Source organism: Elephantulus edwardii, unplaced genomic scaffold (assembly GCF_000299155.1).
Source record: "Elephantulus edwardii isolate Elephantulus edwardi_28Jun2011 unplaced genomic scaffold, EleEdw1.0 scaffold00046, whole genome shotgun sequence".
Taxonomy (NCBI): Eukaryota; Metazoa; Chordata; class Mammalia; order Macroscelidea; family Macroscelididae; genus Elephantulus; species Elephantulus edwardii.
Window position 1 is genome coordinate 14,492,776 of NW_006399796.1, and position 19,353 is coordinate 14,512,128.

Here is a 19,353-nt window from a genome sequence, read left to right on the forward strand (position 1 = left end):
GGAGAGGGTTAAACCAAGCTACTCCTTGGAGGCAAAGATACTGGGGCTTCGTCTGACATACTTTGGACATGTTGCAAGGAGAGACAGGTCCTTGGAGAAGGACATCATGCTTGGGAGGGTGGAGGGACAGCGCAGGAGGGGAAGACCCTCTATGAGGTGGATTGATTCAGGGACTGGGGTAATCGGGATGGGTGTGTCAGAGGCAATGCGATTGGCACAGGATAGAGCAGGGTTTAGGGCTTTTGTACATAGGGTCGCTATGAGTCACAGACAACTCGACAGCACATAACAACAACAGCAACAACATATAAGCTCCTGCCTTCCTCTGGAGAATGCAGAAACTAGTATCTGTCCTGTCACTACCCAGGGGAAGTTTGTATACATTTACATTTCCAAATGCTACCTGCAATTCCTTAATCAATGTCTCAGGTTAAATAACATCAACAAGTCCGGCCAAAACACCTCAATAACACAAATCTGCTGCTCAACAACAAGTAACCCCTTCAGGTTTCCAAAATTAATTCAGTCCTCTCACTTCATGGTTCCTTAGCCTTGTTGGAAATGACCATTGAACAAGCTCTGCCTCAGAGCCATTCTATCTCCAACAAAAGACAACCCTGCTCAGTCCGGAATCATATTCACAATCACTGCTGGGCTGGAGCCCATTGTTGCAGCCACTGTGCCAATTTATCTCGTTAAAGGTATTTCTCTTTTTCACTGATCCTCCCTGTTACCAAGCATGATGTCTTTCTCTAGAGACTGGCCTTGAATGATAACATATCCAAAGTTAAGTGGAGATGGAGTCTCATCATCCTTACTTCTTGGGAGCGATGTGGTTTAAGATAGTTATTGTAGAGATCACTCTGATAGGACTAGAAATAGACACACATTGTTGTATCTAGTGCTTACCTATATGTCTTTCAGTCCTTTGACTCCTGAAGATGCAAACGACTTTCCATGCCAACTCCTTAACCTTACCATAACAGAATGCCAGGAAATTTTATTACTTAAAAGAAATTAGTGAAGCAAACGATGGCATTCAAGCAATAAAGAATCAATAGCTTCAAAGGAAGGGAGAGTGATGCATAGTGTTCCACAGAGATTCAAAGCAGTGTTCAAAGTATTCTTTGAAAGAGTTTCACAGTGTTCTTTCAGTCAGAAACAACACATTGTAAAGGCACTCTATTGTTGTTGACAGGTGTCATCAAGGCACCTACAACTCATAGCAACCCTAAGAACAATAGATAGTTCTATTATGTGTCATCCTCCTGATTCCTGCCATGCTCTTGAACAGTTAGGGTCGCTGTGTCAATTCATCTCTATGAAGGTCTTTCTCTCTTTTGATGAACTCTCCCAGCATAAGATCTTTCTCCAAGGACTGGCATCTCCTGACAACATGCCCAAAGTATGTGAGACAAAATTTCACCTTCATCTTCTAAATAGCACCCTAATTGCACTTTATCCAAGAGAGATTTGTTTGTTCTTATGGCAGTCCATGGTATGTATATTCAATGCTCTTTTCCAACATCACAATTCAAAAGCAACAATTCTTTGATTTCCTTATTTTTTTCCATAGTCTGTATACTGTTGGACTTGGTAGTTATACCTAGACTGGGAAGCTGTTGTGCGAACAGGGAAAGGGAACAAACACTACATAGTTTAAAATTACAAAGGGATTATGTCAGGGTTGTATTCTCTCTCCATACCTATTCAATCTGTATGCTGAGTAGATTGTTTGAGGAGGGGGATTCTGTGAAGAGGAATGTGGCTTCAGGATCAGAGGGAGACTCACCAATAATCTGCGTTTGCAGATGACACAACCTTGTTTGCTGAAAGTGAAGAAGACTTGATGTTCTTGTTGCAGAAGATCAAAGTGTACAGCCTTTAATATAAATTACATCTCAATGTCAAGGAAACAAAGATTCTTACCACTGGACTGATAGTTAACTTCATGCTAGAGGGAGAAAAGAGAAGTCAATAACTTGTGTTGTTTGGATCCACAATTAACACCCTTGGTATGAGCGATCAGGAAATCAGGAGATGTATTGCACTGGAAAAGTCTTCAGTTAGGGACTTCTCCAAATTATTGAAGAATAATAAGGTCAGTTTGAGAACGAAGTTACATCAGATTCAGGCTATGGTCTTTCCAATCACTATACATCTTAGAATTGGACACTGAATAAGGGTAATAGAAGAAGAATTTTGAGCTGCGGTGTTTGAGAAGAGTACTGAACATCTTATGATGGCCAAAAGAACAAACAAATATGTCTTGGAGAGGGTGCAGTCAGAATGCTCTTTGGAAGCAAAGATGAGGCTTCACCTCACATACTTCCAGCATGTTGCTTTGAGGGGCTATTCCTTGGTGAGGGACATAATTCTCTGAAAGGAGGAGGGTTGGCAAGGGGGAGGAGACCCTGAACCACATGGATTGACACGGTGACTGTCACAATGGGCTCTTCAGTGTCAGAAAGTTTGAGGGTGGCACAGAATAGGGTATGCTTCATATTTGTTGTTCATAGCGTCCCTATCCATAGTACTTGACAGCATCTAACAACAATAATAATGAAGCAATTGAAAATACCATGGCTCTGTCAGGCCCACGTTAGTCTGAAAAGTTTTATCTTTGTTCTCTAGCATTTTAAAGAAGTTCTTGATAACAGATTTTCCCAATGTAACATGCCTTTTGATTTCTTGATTGCTACCACCATAGGTTTGACTGTAGATCCACGTAAAATGAATTTTTGGTTAAGGTAGTGGGTTAAAGTCTCTCAGTAATGATGCCATTAAAACAGAAACCAGAATCAAGTGAGAGAACATCCTATGCAAAGGACGGGTACGCAGAGGTGAAGATGGGCTTTCAATCTGAGAATAGCAATTGCAAAGGCCTTGAAACTGGAAAAACCGAAGGGCACCTGAGTCACAGGAGAAGCACAAGAGCACTGCAGCTGGAGAACCCAATAGGAGCCAAAAATGGGCAACCCAAACCAGGGAGCCTGCCCCTGAAGGGTCTGAGTAGAGCACTGATCTCGGGACTTTGTGCAAGGTTCTTCCGTTAACTACCTGTTAGAGGGGATTGCCTGGGCAATGGAATCAGGTAGTTCAGGCGGTCCTGAAGATACCGGTGAGGGATAAGCCAAGGGAGACATCCCCGATGATCGCTATTCATATTCGCATAAGATTAGAGTCTGGATGGCAATACTCCAAAGTGTTGGGGTCACGCGGGACTCATTTAACCAGCGTAATCTGAGTTTTTGCATTATGCATTCCCAACCGGCCTTGACCCAGGGGCTCCGCGCGCCGGTAACAAGCCCAGCCCGCGGACGCAGGTTCCCGCGCCGGGGCGCCCGAAGGGCGGGCCTTCCTGACGCCGCGCCGGAAGTGCCCTCCCGGCCCGCCGCGCCGCGCCGCTGGAAGATGGCGCAGGAGGTTGGCGCCATGGAAGATGGGCAGCTTTCCGACTCGGATTCCGACATGACAGTTGCGCCTAGCGACAAGCCGCTGCAGGTGCCGGTGCGTGGGAAGGGTCGGCGGATAATTCCAGGCCAGGGGCATGGAGCCTTAGCTGCGATGAGGGTGAGGGACAGGCTGGAGTCCCCAGTCCGGGAAAGTGGAGCCCCTTCTACGAGGGGCAGTGCTCAGCGAGGATGGCAGCAGTGAGTGTGGGTGCCCTGCCGGGGGCCGCGCAGTTAGGTCAGGACCCGGCTGGTGCGTGGAGCCCGGGCTGTCGGAGGCGGCGCTTGGCGGGGCCTTGGGGACAACGGTGGCCCGGCAGCTTGTTGCGAGGCGGGCCCGCTGCCCTGGCAGCCTCCCCGCCGGCGAACATGTGACCGCTTTTCCTTCGCCTTCAGTACGCACATCGCTTTTGCATTTTCCTATCTTAGGGACTTCTCTCCAGCGGCCCAGAATTGTCTTGAAAGAGCGATTTTTGGGTTCAAACCGTGCAACCTGGGGACAATGGGGGGGGGGCTGGTGAGTGATGGTGGTGCAATGGCTAAAGCACTAGGTGTTAAGGAGAAGCTCGGCCAGCCACTTGGTGGGAAAATATGTGGCGGTCGGCTTCCAGCGATTTACCGCCTTGGAAGCTTACTGGGTAGAGATCAGCTCTGACCCACAAGGTCAGTTTGAGACCGAATTTACACAGTAGTAGCGGGATTTGGAGTTGGGAACGGAAGGAGAGACATTGGAAGGCGCCCTGGTGGCTCAGGGGCCAGGTATTTGGCTGCTAACAGAAAGATCAGAGGTTCCGGTCCATCAGCCCTTCCGAGAGAAAGATGTGACATTATTTTCCTGAAGGCTTCTGCCTTGCAAACCGTGTGGGGCAATTTCCTCTGCTCTCTAGGGTTGCCATGAGTCAGAATCCAGCCAGAGGGAGCTAATGGGTTTAATTTGGAGAAATTGCCCCCTGGGGGCTCATTTCACCCAGAGTCTCCTCTGAGTGGGAAGTTACACACTGCTCACCCACTGGTGGTCCCCCTCTGGTGGTTAGAATCCATCAGCAGCTCCACGGGAGAAAGGTGGACAATCTTCTGGGTGGTTTACAGCCTCCGAAAATCTGCTTGGAGGGTTAGCTGTGAGTCGTTTTCAACTCGACAGCAGTGAACTTGAGTTTGAGGCCCAGTGAGTCTTGAGACTCAGAAACCTATTCTTTCATAATGCTATCTGAAGTAGATTCCTCGTGTGGCACCCGAACACCAAGCATTGTGTTCATTTTCTTGCATTTTTTAGATGAGAGCCTTGGCTGCTGTGCTAGGTACTGAAATTCTTTGAGGCTAGGCTGTCCACATTGTAATCCTGGCACTGCCACTGTGTGACTTGCACAATTTTTTGTGGCTTTAGTGTCCTTATCTGTAGGACCATTGGGTGGAGTATATAGCACATAGAATTACTGGATAAATGTTACCTGCCGTTATTGTTTGCACGTAGATATTTCTGGCTAGTCTTGACCAAGGTGCTGAATTTGGGCCAATTCATTCTAGTTCAGTCCCCTGCTGAGAATTTGTTTTTTTGCACTCCTTCCCACCCAGTATACTGGATCAAAGCCTATATTGGTGTATACATAAGAATTGCCCGAGGATCTTGCTGTGTAGTACATTCTGGTATTTCTTTTCAACACAGTCGTTGTTATGTGCCTTCAAGCCAAACCAATGCATGGCTGACCCTCCAGTACACCAATGAGTTTTCCAGTGGCTGTAAATCACAAGGCAGAACATTACCCATCTTTGTCCTATGCATCAGCTGGGGGAGTCAAATTGTGCTTTTGGGTTGACAGTGCAACTCATAACATACTAAGCCACCACAGCTCCCTGGCACAGTAGTAGCTTGGGTTAATGTGTTTTGTGGTATTGCTTTTCTTTCACTTGCAGAAAGTATTAGGGGGAGACATCCCAGTGAGGCCCTTCCACAATACTGCAGCAGCATGTGCACCAGTATCACATTACCGGACTGTTACAAGTGTGGATTCCAGTGAAGACAGCTTTTCTGATTCAGATGATGACAGCGCTCTTTGGAAACGCAAGCGACAGAAATGTTTTAATCCTCCTCCCAAGCCAGAGCCATTTGACTTTGGTCAGAGTAGCCAGAAAGCATTTGTTGCCGGAACAAAGAAGGTTAACAATATATGGGGTGCTGTCCTGCAAGAGCAGAATCAAGATGCAGTGGCCACTGAACTTGGTATCTTGGGAATGGAGGGTACGATTGACAGAAGTCGACAATCGGAGACCTACAATTATTTGCTTGCTAAGAAACTCAAGAGGGAATCTCAAGAGCAATCAAAAGAATTAGACAAAGAGCTAGATGAATATATGCATGGTGGCAAAAAAGCAGACTCAAAGGAAGAGGAAAATGGGCAAGGTCATCTCAAACGGAAACGACCTGTCAGAGACAGATTAGGGAACAGAGTGGAAATGAACTATAAAGGTCGTTATGAAATCTCCGAGGAGGATCCTCAAGAGAAAGTGGCTGATGAAATTTCTTTCAGGTGAGCATTTATGTTTGTCCTCTAAATACCATAAACTTGAGCAAAATGTCCATCATCTGCAGAAAGTAGAATAAGCACCAAATATTTTAATAATGATCCTTTTTTTTTTTTGCATTTATTTTTCTTTCTTTTTTTTTTTTTAATAATTTAGGTTGTTTATTTTTCATTTCAATGAACATCTACAGAGATTTTGGGATTCCATTCATTCATTGTTGCACCCTTCTCCCCGCACAATAATGATCCTTTTTGAGTCTTTTTAATTTAAGGAAAAATCTCTAGGCTTCCTTGCAACATTCTACTAATATATTTTCTTAAATGTAGACAGACCTGATAGAATGAAAAGATGGAATTTTTTTTTTTTTTAATTTTTGTGTGAGTGTACCGTCAAATCACATCTGACTGGTACAGGAGGAGATTGTCCCTCCTTCCCTGGCAGAGCATCTGGTGGATTCGAACTGTGCGCCTCTGGGGTTGTAGTTGCACCTCCTTACCACTAGGCCACCAGAGCTCCCCGAAAAGATGGACTTTTTAGCAACTATTCTTAAATAAGGACTTAGAACTCTTTGGATAAATCTTATCTTTTTTTAATCATGTGGGGATTTTTTGGTCTTCATTGGGTTGGGTTTTTTTTGTGTGGTTTTTTTGGGGGGGGGGGTTTAAGTGTTTCAAGCTGTTAGGGAACATTGAGTAGGAATTGACTCACACAGGTGACCCTCCAGTAGGTTTTCAAAGGCAGTAAATCGTATTAATTTACCACAATAAATTACCCTGAGCAGCTGGTGGATTTGAACCTTGTATCTTTGAGTTGGCAGTGCTGCTCCTTGCCATAGACTGAGAGCCCTGTTTCAAGCATGGGAATATCCCCTCCTTTTTTAAAGTAACATTGAAGTGTACCTCGCATGAAATAAAATCTAACAGTTTCAAATACAAGTAGTCCCTGAGTTTTGATAGTATTTTTTTCCGGTGACTTCCAGTCAAACATCTTTTTCAAAAAATTTTATTTAATACTACTTTTATTACCAATATCATTTTAATTCCAGTCTTTATTTCCCTTTAGGGGTTGGAAACATAAACTTACAGATTTATTTGAATGTATACAGAGAAAAAAAGTAAAACTGTATTCTGATAATAAAGAGTTAGTTGGCACTGCCAATTTGTCACTTGTGGCAATAACTCCACTTGTGGAAAGTTCTGGATTCTCTGGAAATGGGATTGGCATGTCTGGTGAGGAAATTAGGTTTTTATGGGTCCTTTTTTTTCTTATATGTTTTGTGGTTATATTTCATTACTTCCTGAATTGGCCTGTTGACATCAGCAAATTGATCAGCCTTTGCGTTCATGTTTTCAAGGAATCAGAGTGCCTGATTTCGTTTCGAAAATGGAATCTTTTGCAGTGTTTTGAACAGTGATAAAATTGAACACCCACAAGTGACCATCTGCGAATGGTAACAGCAGTAAATATAAGCGACAACATGTACTGTTATATATTGCTGACTTGTTGTGTACGGTCAAGTGGGAGTCAGTCCATAGCTAACACTCTGGCGGGATTTCAGAGGCAGTAAATCACATGTCCTCCTCCCATGGAGCAGCTGGTGAACTCAGACTCCATGCCTTTGGGTTAGTGGTGCAGTTCCTTAAACACTATCTGTACCAAACACAACAACAAACAGTAATAAGTGTAGTTCATTGTAATGCAAATCATAGCTTGGAGACTGTAATTTTACTGAATTATACAGCCGTCACCGTGGACTGATTTTAAAACATTTTCATATTCCAGTAAGATTCTTCATACCCGTTTTTACTTAATCCCCAGTCCCATCTCCAGCCTTAGGTAACCACTAAGCGGTTTTCTTCCTCTAGAGCTTTGCTTACCCTGGACATTTCATGTGAGGACATGTTTTATGTGGTCTCTTGAGTCTGGCCTTGACTTAGCATAATAATTAAAAAAAAAAATATCCTTACTGTAGTGAGATTCTTCCTTTTGATTTCTGAATAGTGGTCTGTTGTTTGGAATTACCATATTTTGTATATCTGTTCACTAAGTGGTGGATAGTTACACTTTTGGACCATTTCAAGTAGCACTTCTCTGAATTTACTTGATTCTTCAGACATATATTTCTGCTTCTCCTGCCTAGTAGAATTGCTCTGGATAGAAAATTTATAAGTCATGTATTTTGACAAGTTCAGAATTAGATATGAAAGATTTCATTAACTTTAAGTTACTAATGAATAAGGTCACACATCTGAAAATAGATTAACTGTTCAATAGTAGTATAGCTGGGAGAAAAACACGTGTCTGCTTTCCAGGCAAACCTATCAACACCAGATTTTTAAAATATTGAGGGACTTTGAGTGCTAGAAAAGAATTGGAGATTTTGTAAACCAAAGTCTTCATTACAAACAAGGAACTGAGGCCCAGTGGTTGGGCGGTGTGCCTGAGTCACGGATTTCATTTGTGCCAGACCCTGGTCTAAGTCCTGGTCCCTTTGTTCCTCATCTATTATTCCACTGTCTACTTTTAAGAAGGGACCAAAGAGTCTAGGTACATCTTGGGGACTGGTAATATTTCTCCACTGTAATGCTCCCTATCTCTTTAGAGTATAGCCTCTGTCATTGAAAGAATTGTAACTGGGCTTCCTGTATTTTTATATCAGTGACAAAATACCATGTATCTATAAGGTTAAAAGAATTAAATGAGATCATTTTATACAGTCTCTTTGAATTTTGTTTATCCTATTATAACCTATGATTATATAGTAGCTACTTTTTAGGTTTTTTTCCAGAAGCTGGGAACTTTTCCATTTTTAATCTCACAGACATCTCTAGAATTGGGCAAGCTAGCTCTTGGCATATGAGCTCTGCTGGCATAGTTGGGGGTTATTCTGCTAACTGAGGCAGTGCTTCTGGCATTTTTAATTCCCCTGTAGCTGTGCAGTTTTAGATGGTCCTCCTCCTCCTTTACCATTTACAGCTTCAGAAACCAGCTGCGGGGTCAGCTGTAAGTTCTGACTTAACAGTTTGAGGATTTCCTTTTTCGTTCTGGAGGCCTGTTTTTTTTTTTTAAAAAAAAAAACTCTTAGTCCTTCACTAGCATATTGCAGGTTCATTTCCAGGCCACTGCAATACAGTGAATATCACAACGGGAGTTATACATTCTTTTGGTTTCCTAGTAAACATAAAAAATTATGTTTACTCAGTAGTCTACTAAGTCCACAGTACCATTATGAAAAAGTTTGAAATAGTATGAGAATTTCCAAAATGTGACAGAAAAGTGATGCCCATAGACTTGCTCAGTGCAGGGTCTTTTCAATCTTCATTTTGTTTAAAAAATAAAAACTTCTGTGAAGTGCAGTAAAATGAGCTGTACTTGTAATTAAAAATCATATGCTTGCTGTTGTTTTGTTTGAGCATCTAGCTTGCATTCATTTTGCTGTGTGTGCACTTTTATTTCGACATACGATAGAGCAAATGGGAGACAGAGTATGAAACTTGAGATGGAACCTTGAGGTTGCTATCTTCTCTGGTGACCCAAGGCAAAGGATATTTCCATGCCTGTGACGCCACAGTTAAATGGTGAAGATTTAGAAAAGCAAATGTTAATAGAATTTCCATCACAGTTGAATACTAAGGTGTACTTCTTCAATTTAGTGTAACAAATTAAGATGTTAATATTGCTTTATTTGTTCCATATTAGGTTACAAGAACCAAAGAAAGATCTGATTGCTCGAGTAGTGAGGATAATTGGGAACAAAAAGGCAATTGAGCTTCTTATGGAAACTGCTGAAATTGAACAAAACGGTGGCCTTTTTATAATGGTAAGCCTGCTTTATTGCTTCTGTTTTTATATTGTGTATCATGTGATTTTCTTCTGAGTCAAAACTTCATGAGCATTGAAGACCGAATAAACAATTTATTATACTAGGTTGTTGAAATTAACACTTTTCGTACTTGAGGTCAACCATATACTGTTAGTAAACAATCAGAAACATATCTCTTACAGCATTTCTTTAGAATCAACTTTAAAGACAGGAGAGCCTGGACATTGAGGTTTGGGGTGTATGGGCTTTGAAAGCTGAGTGCCTTGGTTGAGTTCTGGTTTTGAAAGTTTCAGCTTTCAGTTTTGTCTATATTATTTGGCTTCTTTGAGCCTCTGTCCACTGATTTTTAGGAAGATTCAAGCCCAAATTCTCTCTGAAAAAAAAAATTTTTTTTTCTTTTTCCTTGGACAGTTCTTTTTTTTTTTTTAAATTTAGGTTGTTTATTTTTCATTTCAATGAACATCTACAGAGATTTTGGGATTCCATTCATTCATTGTTGCACCCTTCTCCCCGCACACACCCCATTTGCTCCTCACCTTGAAAAGCAAAAGAAAAACTCCCTCATTGGTACACCCCCCCCGCACCTCCCCCACCCCCACCCCCTACCCCCAAATACAATCCACTCTTAATTGAGTACCTACAGTGTGCCTTTGCATAAGTGCAATCAAGTATTCTGGGATTCCCCTTTTCCTCTAGGTTAATCACAATTTGTTGTGATCCACACAGTCAGATTCCTTTGCTTAGTCAATGAAACACAGATAGATATCCATCTGGTACTCTTTGCTTTCTGCCATGATCCATCTGATACCCAGCTTGTATTTCTGGTAGTTCTCTGTCAATGCACTGTTCTGGTCGTTTTTGGATGATCTATGTACTATTTGGATAATCATATATATTATTTTGGATTATCAGACATATCATTAGCAAATAGTTTTCCCCCATCTGTGGATTTCCTTTTTACCCTAATGGAGAAGGTTTTTGATGCATACAAGGATTTGGTGGGTTTTTTTTTGTTTTGGGGTTTGTTGGTTTTTGTTTTTTGGTTTATTTTTTTTTTCGCAACAAATACATTTATTGAGAATACTAAGCCCATGTCTTAAAATGTTGAATATTTGATATGGAACAATGCTTTCCATTTAAATTCAAAAGAGGATTTAAATTACGGTTACAAAACAGTATGTTCAAGAAGAATGAGTTTTAAAATAAAAATTATAGTGAGAAAGTCTAAGAAGATGTACAGCAAAATGTAATCAATTTTTTCTTTTTACTTCACTGCTCTCTGTACATGTATATATGAGCTGTACATTTTATTTGCTTTTAATAAAGGTTAACAGGATTTGGGTTCAGTAGAAAAAACCTTCAGTGCCTTGTTCTGAACTTAATTTTGCTAGTAATCACTTCTCAGTGTTTTAAATACACTTGCTCAAAATCAAAGTTCATTTTGTTTGGAGCAATTCTAGTTTGAGAATCAAATCGTCAAATAAATGACAAAGCAAATGGGCATAAAATGTGAGGAAAACAAGTGACAAAATAACCACAAACTTTGTCCTACTGGCCATTACAGTATAATAAATTTACAGTTAACCAAAAAACATTTTTATTTTGGTCTTCAAACAACAAACTGTTTACTTTTATCCCAAAGTAATCATGATTAACTTACAAAAATTGGCATTTACAATTTATCTCAAAACATTTCCCTGTAACAGGAAATTTAGCATTACAGAATTTCAAGATTAGAAGTTTGTTTAAAAAAAAATCCATTTTGTTGCCTTTATAAAACAAAATAGGAGCTAGCAATCAGTCAAGAAAATCCACTCATACTTCAGGTCCTTCTCCAGGAACCAGCATTGTTATATTATTTCCATTGAGCAGAATCTGATCTAATTTAGTAATTCTTCTTCCTTCTGGTGTGATTTCAAACTCAGTGACATCTTCCAAGACCATATTGAAAAAGTCATCAAAACCTAGAAGCGTGCCAACGATTTCCTTATCACTCTTCATCACAATATGAATCCTTGATCCTATACATTTGTCTACAAGTTCTAGCGGCAGTAGTTGCCACGGGTTGGTGGTAGCATTAGCCGCCATGGCTACGCCAGAAGTGGCCTTCTTGTTTTTTTAAAAAAATTTTATTTTAGGCAAGCTCTGGTGGCCTGGTGGTGGGAAACTGCACTTCAATCCCAGAGGTACGCGGTTCGAGTCCACCAGATGCTCTGCTGAAGCCGGAGGAACAATAATCTCCTGTACCAGTCAGATCCAATTTGATGGTACACACATAAAAAGAATGAATGAATGATTTTTAAAAATTTATTTTATTAATTTTAATGAACATTTACAGAGATTTTGGATTCCTGTTCACTCACTGTTGCACTTTTCTCCCTGCCCAGACCTCCCCCAACCTCAGTTCGCTCCTCTCTTTGAAAAGAAAAAGTCTTTCTTTGGTATACAATCCCCCTGCACCCCTCCCACCTCCCCGAATATATTCCACTGTGCAACCTTAATTCTGGACTCTTGTGATAACCATAATACCCTATCATATATTGCTTTTAATAATTCTCTCCCTCATCTGTTTCAATGCAGTATACACAATTTATCCAGTTTTTCTCAGTCTTACCCCAACCCTGATGTCAATCCCATTCTACAACAGTGGCACTATGCAGTATTTGTCCTTTTGTGACTGAGAAATTTCACTCAGCATAATGTCCTCCAAGGTCACCCATTTTGAATAATATTGCATGACTTCCTTGTTTTTCAATGCAGTGTAGTATTCCATTGTGTGAATATACCACAGCTTCTCTATCAGTTTGTTTGTTGATGGGAAGGATTTGGTTTTGAGAAGGTCCCATTCATCTATTTTACAAATGTTGATTTTTAGCTATACTGGAAAATGTACTCATACCAGGGTTTCTAAGTTTGTTCCTATTTTTTTCTCTGATGAACTGTATAGTTTTTGGTTTTATTCTAGGCCCCTGATCCACCTTGAGTTGATTTTTGTGTATGATGTGAGGTGTGGATCTTGTTTCAGTTTTCTACAAATAGTTATCCAATTTTGCCAGCACCATTTGTTAAAAGTGACTATTGTCTTCTCACTTAATTGATTTTGTTTCCTTGCCAAAGGGCAATTGACCATAGGTATAGGTAGGTGGACTGATTTTTGTGCTCTTGATTCTTTTTCATTGATCTATGTATCGCTGCATTGGTACCGTGCTGTCTTGACTACTATGGCTCTGTAGTAAGTTTTGAGGTCAGAGGAGTGTGATACCTCCTACCTTGTTTTTCTTTTTCAGTACTTCTTTGCTTATGTGGGGTCTCTTTCCTTTCCAGATAAAGTCAGAAATTGTCTTTTCCACCTCATTAAAGAATGTCATCCATATCATTATTAGGATTGCCTTGGATACTTTGCGGAATTGGTCAACTATGCCCAACAATTTTCTTGCTTAGGTTTTGGGGTTTTCTATGTGTACTATCTCATCTACATATAAGGGTAGTCTTACCTCCTCTTTGCTAATTGGGTCCCTCTTATTTTCTTCTCTTGCCGTATTGGCCTTGCTGGGACTTCCAATACAATATATTGAATAGGAATGGTGATAGTAGGCATTATTGCCTAGTCCCCGTTTTCAGGAAGAATACCTTTAATCTTTCTCCATTGAGGATTCTATTGGCTGCTGCTTTAGAGTATAGACTGTTACTTATGTTGAGGAAATTCTCTGTTCCTATTTTGTTCAGTGTTTTCATTAGTAAAGGGTATTGGATTTTTTCATAAAGCCTTTTCCGCATCAATTGAGATGATCATGTCATTCTTGTCTTTTTTTAATTGGTGTGATTGTTTATTGTGTGGTGTGGTGTTTATTTTTCTTATGTTGAATCATCCTTGCATGCCTAGTTGTGTATTAGTATTTTAATATGGTGTTAAATTCTGTTGGCTAATATTTTTCTTAGGGATTTTTGCTTCTATATTCATGAGAGGTTATTGGTCAGTAGGTGAGGGGTTTTTTTTTTTGGTTTTTTTTTTGTTTTTTTTTTTTGTTTTTGTTTTTTGGTTTTTGGTGTGTTTTTTAGGGTTTTTGTTTGTTTGTTTTAGTATTGTCTTTACCAGGCTTTCGTATCAGAGTTAAATTTACTTCATAGAGTGAGTTTGAGAGTTTACCTTCTTTTTCTGTTTTCTGTAGAGTTGGTGACAATTCTTCTCTGACCATTTGGTAAAATTTGCTGGTAAAGCCATCTGGCTCAGGGACTTTTGTTTGTGGGGAGTCCTTTATGATGTGCTTAGTTTCTTTTGTGATGGATTATCTTGCTTTCTGCTGGGGTGCAGTGGGTGCTGTGGGCTGGGTCTTGGGGCTCCTTTCTCCCAGCTGTTGGCATGACCGAAGAGTGGTAGTGGACTAGGTACCTTTCTTGGTTTCTTGACTGCTATTACCCTGCATGTTGATTGTGAATCTGAGTAAAATCTAATTGTTGACAGCGTCAATCTTTTCTCCATCTATCACTATGTCACCTTTTGGTTGCATTGATGAGGATTTTTGGTTTTTTAGAGTTGAGATGTAATCTATAGTAAAGGCAAAGTCTTTGATCTTCTATTGCAAATGCATCAAGTCCTCCATTTTCAGCAAACAAGGTTGTGTTGTCTGTATAAACAGGTTGATTAGTCTTCTGCCCATCCTGATACCACATTCTTCTTCCTAAGGTCTGGCTTCTTAGATGATTTGCTTACCATATTGAATAGGTGTGGAGAAAAAACCACAACTTTGATACACACTTTCCTGATTTTTAACCATGCAGTGTTTCCTTTGTTCTGTTCGGACAACAACTTTTTGGTCTAGGTAATAGGTTAAGTGTTCTGAGATTCATATTCTTCTCAGTGTTTTCCATAATTTGTTATGGATAACAATATCCTAAGGAAACTCCACTTATAACTAATTTGTACTATATAACAGTGAGGGTGGCATTCCACCCTTAATCCACCTATACTTATTTGGTTTATCCAGATCGTGGAAAATCATGACTTAGCTCCTGTATCATATACATATATCTTGGAATAACACAATTTATTCCATAACAGTATTGAAAAATCAATATTAATTCAAGAAAATTCTGATAAAATTAAGTAAAAACAGGCATACTTCTGCCCTAGTACAATTCAGCTTACTTTCTTCACCCTAAATCTTGGTCTGGTGTGAACAAGGGATCTCCAGTGAAAAAATAGCAATATACACTAGAAGCTCAACATCAGGAAAGCAAAGATTCTCACCTCTGGACCTGTTGGCAGCACCATGATAGGTGAATAAGAGATTGAAATTGTTAACAGTTTCACTTAGTTCCACAATCAACACTTTTGGCACCACAATCAGGAAATCAGAAAACTAATTTCTCAGGGATCTCTCCAGAGTGCCGAAGAGAGCATCAGTGTCAGTCTAGATTAAGGTGAACCTGATCTAAGCCAAGGTCTTTGCAATTACTAATTATGCATCAGAGGGCTGGACAGTGACTAAGTATGACAGGAAAATTGGATGCTTTTAAGTTGTGATTCTGGATAAGGGTATTGAACATACCAGGGACTGCCAAGAGAACAAACAGGTCTGTCCTAGAGAGGATGAAACCATGCTGCTCCTTGGAGGCAAGGATTTTGAAGCTCCATCTCACATGTTTTGGGCATGTTGCCAGGATGGTCCAGTCTTGGAGAAGGCCATTGTGCTTTGAAGAGTGGAGGGACAGCACAGGAGAGAAAGACCATGGATGAGATGGATTGACACAGTAACTGGGGTCATGAGGATAGGTTTTCCGAGACAGTGAGATTGGCTCAGGATAGGGCAGGATAGGCTCACTGTAAGTTGCAGGTGACTTGATGGCACATAACACCAACCACATCTTTTTGGAGATATTATATAAAGATAACCTAGGGGGTTTTTTGTGTATTTTTTTTATAATTGCTTAGTAATCTAAAACTAATTTGTTGCCAGTGAGTTAGAACCAATTCATAGTGATCCATCAGCAGACTAGAAATTGCATAGAGGAGAAGAGATAAGAGATCACCTGTCTTTCTCCCTCAGAGCTGCTAGTAGATTGGAACCACTACAGAGGTGCTGCCTTTGGATTAATCCTATAGATTATGCCATCAGAGCTCTCTGGATGCTTAGTTGCTAGTTGTTGTTGGGTGCTATTGAGTAAACTATAACTCATAGCAACCCCATGAAAACGGATTTGAACTTGCCCTGTTCTTTGACATCCTCATCATCCCTGATATACTCAAGCTTATTGCTGCAGTCTCTGTTTTGAACCATCCTGTTGACGGTTTTCTCTTCTTTGACCTTTCATCTTTCCCAGCATGATGTCTTAATTTCAAGAAATGGTCTTTCCTGACGTTGTACTAAAAGTGTGATTGTTGTTGTTATGTGCCGTCGAGTTGCCTGTGACTCCTGGTGACCTTATGTACAACAACTCTGAAACCTGCCCTGTCCTGAGCCAGTCTCGCTGACTCCAGCACACCTACCCCAGTTACTGTGTCAATCTGTCTCACCCAGGTTCTTCTCCTGTGCTGTCCCGTCACAAGCATGATGTCCTTCTCCAAGGACTGATCCCTCCTGACCATGTGCCCAAAGTATGTGAAATGGAGCTTCAAAAAAAGTGTGATTAGCAGTATATCTTAGTGTATGATGGCTTGTATGTGCACGCACATATGTGTATGTGTGTGTATCATATTACACGGTATTGTTAGGTGTTGTTGAGTCGAGTGTGACTTTATGAACAACAGATCTGAACCTTGTGCTATTCAGAGCCATCGTCATTATCTCTCAAACGCTGCAGCCCATTATGACAATCACTGTGTCAATCTGTCTTGTTAGCGTGTACATTTTATAAATCATAAAGGTTAAGAGACAAAAAAATCATTTGTTTAGAAACTTTTCTTTCATAGGTGAAGAAATCCATACTAATAATTTTTATAATTTCTTCATGTTAGTCATTTTATAAGGGTCAAATCAGGACTGGACTTTGGGCCTGATATTCACCTATATCCTTGGGCCTCTTCTAAAGCTTTGGGTTATTTCTCCGTTTAAGAGAGTCTTGACTATACATGGAAAGTCTGTACAAAAGTCTATCATATAATATTTTGGTTTCTCTTTGTAGAATGGTAGTCGAAGAAGAACACCAGGTGGAGTTTTTCTGAATCTCCTGAAAAACACTCCTAGTATCAGTGAGGAACAAATTAAGGTAAACATTATAATGTTCCTGACTTTTGATGTCCATTGTAATTTGACTTCCACTTAACTGCCCTTAAATTTCTGCTGTTCCACATCACCTGCTTTTCCTTAAATGAACTGATTTTTTTATTGTCTCATTTCAAGTAAACCTTTTGTTTCCTTCCCTTACTTTCATTGCATATTTATTTTATCTCAAAGACACTGTAATCATTTGTAAAATGAACCTAATATTTGTTTTGTGAAACAAAAATCATGAGCATAAAGGGCCTAATTTGTGGTACATTCTAAATAAGTATTTCTTATTTACTGAAGTTCCTTTATTACAGGACATTTTCTACATTGAAAATCAAAGGGAATATGAAAATAAAAAAGCTGCTAGGAAGAGGAGAACACAGTTGTTGGGGAAGAAGATGAAACAAGCTATTAAAAGTCTAAATTTTCAAGAGGAAGATGATACATCACGAGAAACTTTTGCAAGTGACACAAATGAGGCGCTGGCCTCTCTTGATGAACCGCAGGAAGGACATGGAGAGGCGAAGCTGGACGCTGAGGAAGCCATTGAGATCGATCATTCGAATGATCTAGACATCTTTTAATGATACTGACATTTTCAACATTTGGTAGAATAAACCTTTCTGGAATAATAGTGATAAACCTCTCCTCTACCGAGAACTCTTTGTTGAACTTCAAACTGATAAACCTGAAAATCTGGAGGCAAGAATTGTTGTAAACAAAAATGAATCTGTGGGAAGATGAGTTATGATTGTCTCCTAAAAACACTTCAAAATTTCTCATATCTGACAAAACTTTTTAAAATTCATAGATGATTTCATTCCTCTGTCTCTTGCATGTGAGTATCAGTAGATGATACTCTGTTTTTTTCCAGGTCATGACATGCTATTTAAAAATTTGTTTCTCTGATTGACCTTCACAATGAATAAGTAAAACCAATTGCTTTGGTTTCAAAACATTCCACTAAAAGGTCATGATGAGACGAGGAAAGATCCCAGTGACTTCAACTACTAAGCAGTAGGTTCTGTTAGTGTAACGAGTACAGCTTGAGAAACCCGGAGGGGCAGCGCTGTGGTGTCGCATGGGGTCACCATGAGCCAAAGACTCAACACCAAGAACAGTGAAATACATAAATTGTTAAGTTACTACAGCTGCACTCAAATTTCATCTTTTCTGTATTCTAGAAATTTAGGCCACCTTTATGTTAGACAGTAAAAATCACTTTATATGGATGATTTTCCCCCATTTAATTGGTTGGTCAGGAGTAAGTAAATGTTAGAAGCTTTTCAGAGAGCTATTGTTTCTTTAGCTTTATTTTTCACTGTTTATTAATGTACTTGGTCATATACTAAATACTGAATGTGATCCAAACCTGTGTGTTAACATGGACATTGAAAATTCCCAGTGGCAGTCTGCCTAGGAATGCTTCACTTTATGTCAAGGAAGTTAGATGTTAACAGTGTCAAAATCTGCATGAAGTTTTACATTTTTATTAATGACAAAAGTAATTAAGATGTTCCAAGAATTGATTATAGTTTACATAATATATTAACCAAAATGTGTTGGAAGCAATTATATATTATTCTTTGCAAACCATGTATTAAAGTCTTTTTAGTAGTTCCTGAAATAAATCGGCATTGACATTACATCTCATTGGGAAAAGAGAAGGAAAGTTATTGGTTGCTTTTTTTTAATTTATAAATAGTAAATAAAAGTAAAATTGAAGTTTTTGGAAGTCCTTTATGAGTTTCAAGAGACTTTATTATTTTTTGTATGTGTACCGTCAAATCAGATCTGACTTGTACAAGAGGAGATTGCCCCTCCTTCTCCAGCAGAGCGTCTGGTGGATTCTAACCGTACCCCTGGGGTTGCAATGCAGCTGCTTGCCACTAGACCACCAGAGCTCCCTGAGACTTTTATTTTTAATTTCAAGGATTTCATGAAATTGCTATAATCAGAGGAAGGTCTATTTTAAATAGGTAACTTGTGTTTGCATTTAACTAAAATTACAGTAACGGGTGATTTTAAAAATCTTGTGTATATTAGGAAAGATAAAAGGGTTTTCAAGCTCTGTCTTACATACTCTGAGCATGTTGCCAAGAGGGACAAGGCCTTGGAGAAGGACATCATGCTTGGAAGGGTGGAGGATCAGGCAGAAGAGGAAGACCCTGGATAAGATGGGTTGACACCATGACTGTGTCAGTGGCATCACATGTGTCAGATGGTTGAGTTGGCTCAGGATAGGACAAGAGCTATTGTTCATAGGGTCGCAATAAGTGTTAGTTGGCTTGATGACACATAACAACAAGTGCTGTCTGCTTTGTTGTTGTTGTTAAGTGCCGTCGAGTCG

The 19,353-nt window shown here is 39.9% G+C and overlaps 2 protein-coding genes across 2 annotated transcripts; one reads left to right on the forward strand and one right to left on the reverse strand.

Moving 5' to 3' along the window:
• Positions 1-3,401: 3,401 nt before the first annotated feature.
• On the forward strand, positions 3,402-17,704 carry PHAX (phosphorylated adaptor for RNA export). The gene is made up of 5 exons (XM_006886006.1): positions 3,402-3,510; positions 5,364-5,977; positions 9,672-9,792; positions 16,918-17,001; positions 17,318-17,704. Exons 1-5 carry the CDS (start codon positions 3,415-3,417, stop codon positions 17,585-17,587), a joined length of 1,185 nt encoding a protein of 394 aa, XP_006886068.1. The 5' UTR covers positions 3,402-3,414; the 3' UTR covers positions 17,588-17,704.
• LOC102852750 (U6 snRNA-associated Sm-like protein LSm5-like) lies at positions 11,611-11,883 on the reverse strand. Its single transcript, XM_006886005.1, has one exon. It carries the CDS (start codon positions 11,881-11,883, stop codon positions 11,611-11,613), a length of 273 nt encoding a protein of 90 aa, XP_006886067.1.
• Positions 17,705-19,353: the final 1,649 nt, after the last annotated feature.

Coding starts and splice junctions, on each gene's coding strand:
- LOC102852750 (XM_006886005.1), bottom strand. CDS start 11,883: ATGGCGGCTAATGCTACCACCAACCCGTGGCAACTACTGCCGCTAGAA.
- PHAX (XM_006886006.1), top strand. CDS start 3,415: ATGGCGCAGGAGGTTGGCGCCATGGAAGATGGGCAGCTTTCCGACTCG. Junction 9,793..16,917: donor ACGGTGGCCTTTTTATAATG/GTAAGCCTGCTT, acceptor TTCTCTTTGTAG/AATGGTAGTCGAAGAAGAAC. Junction 17,002..17,317: donor TCAGTGAGGAACAAATTAAG/GTAAACATTATA, acceptor CCTTTATTACAG/GACATTTTCTACATTGAAAA.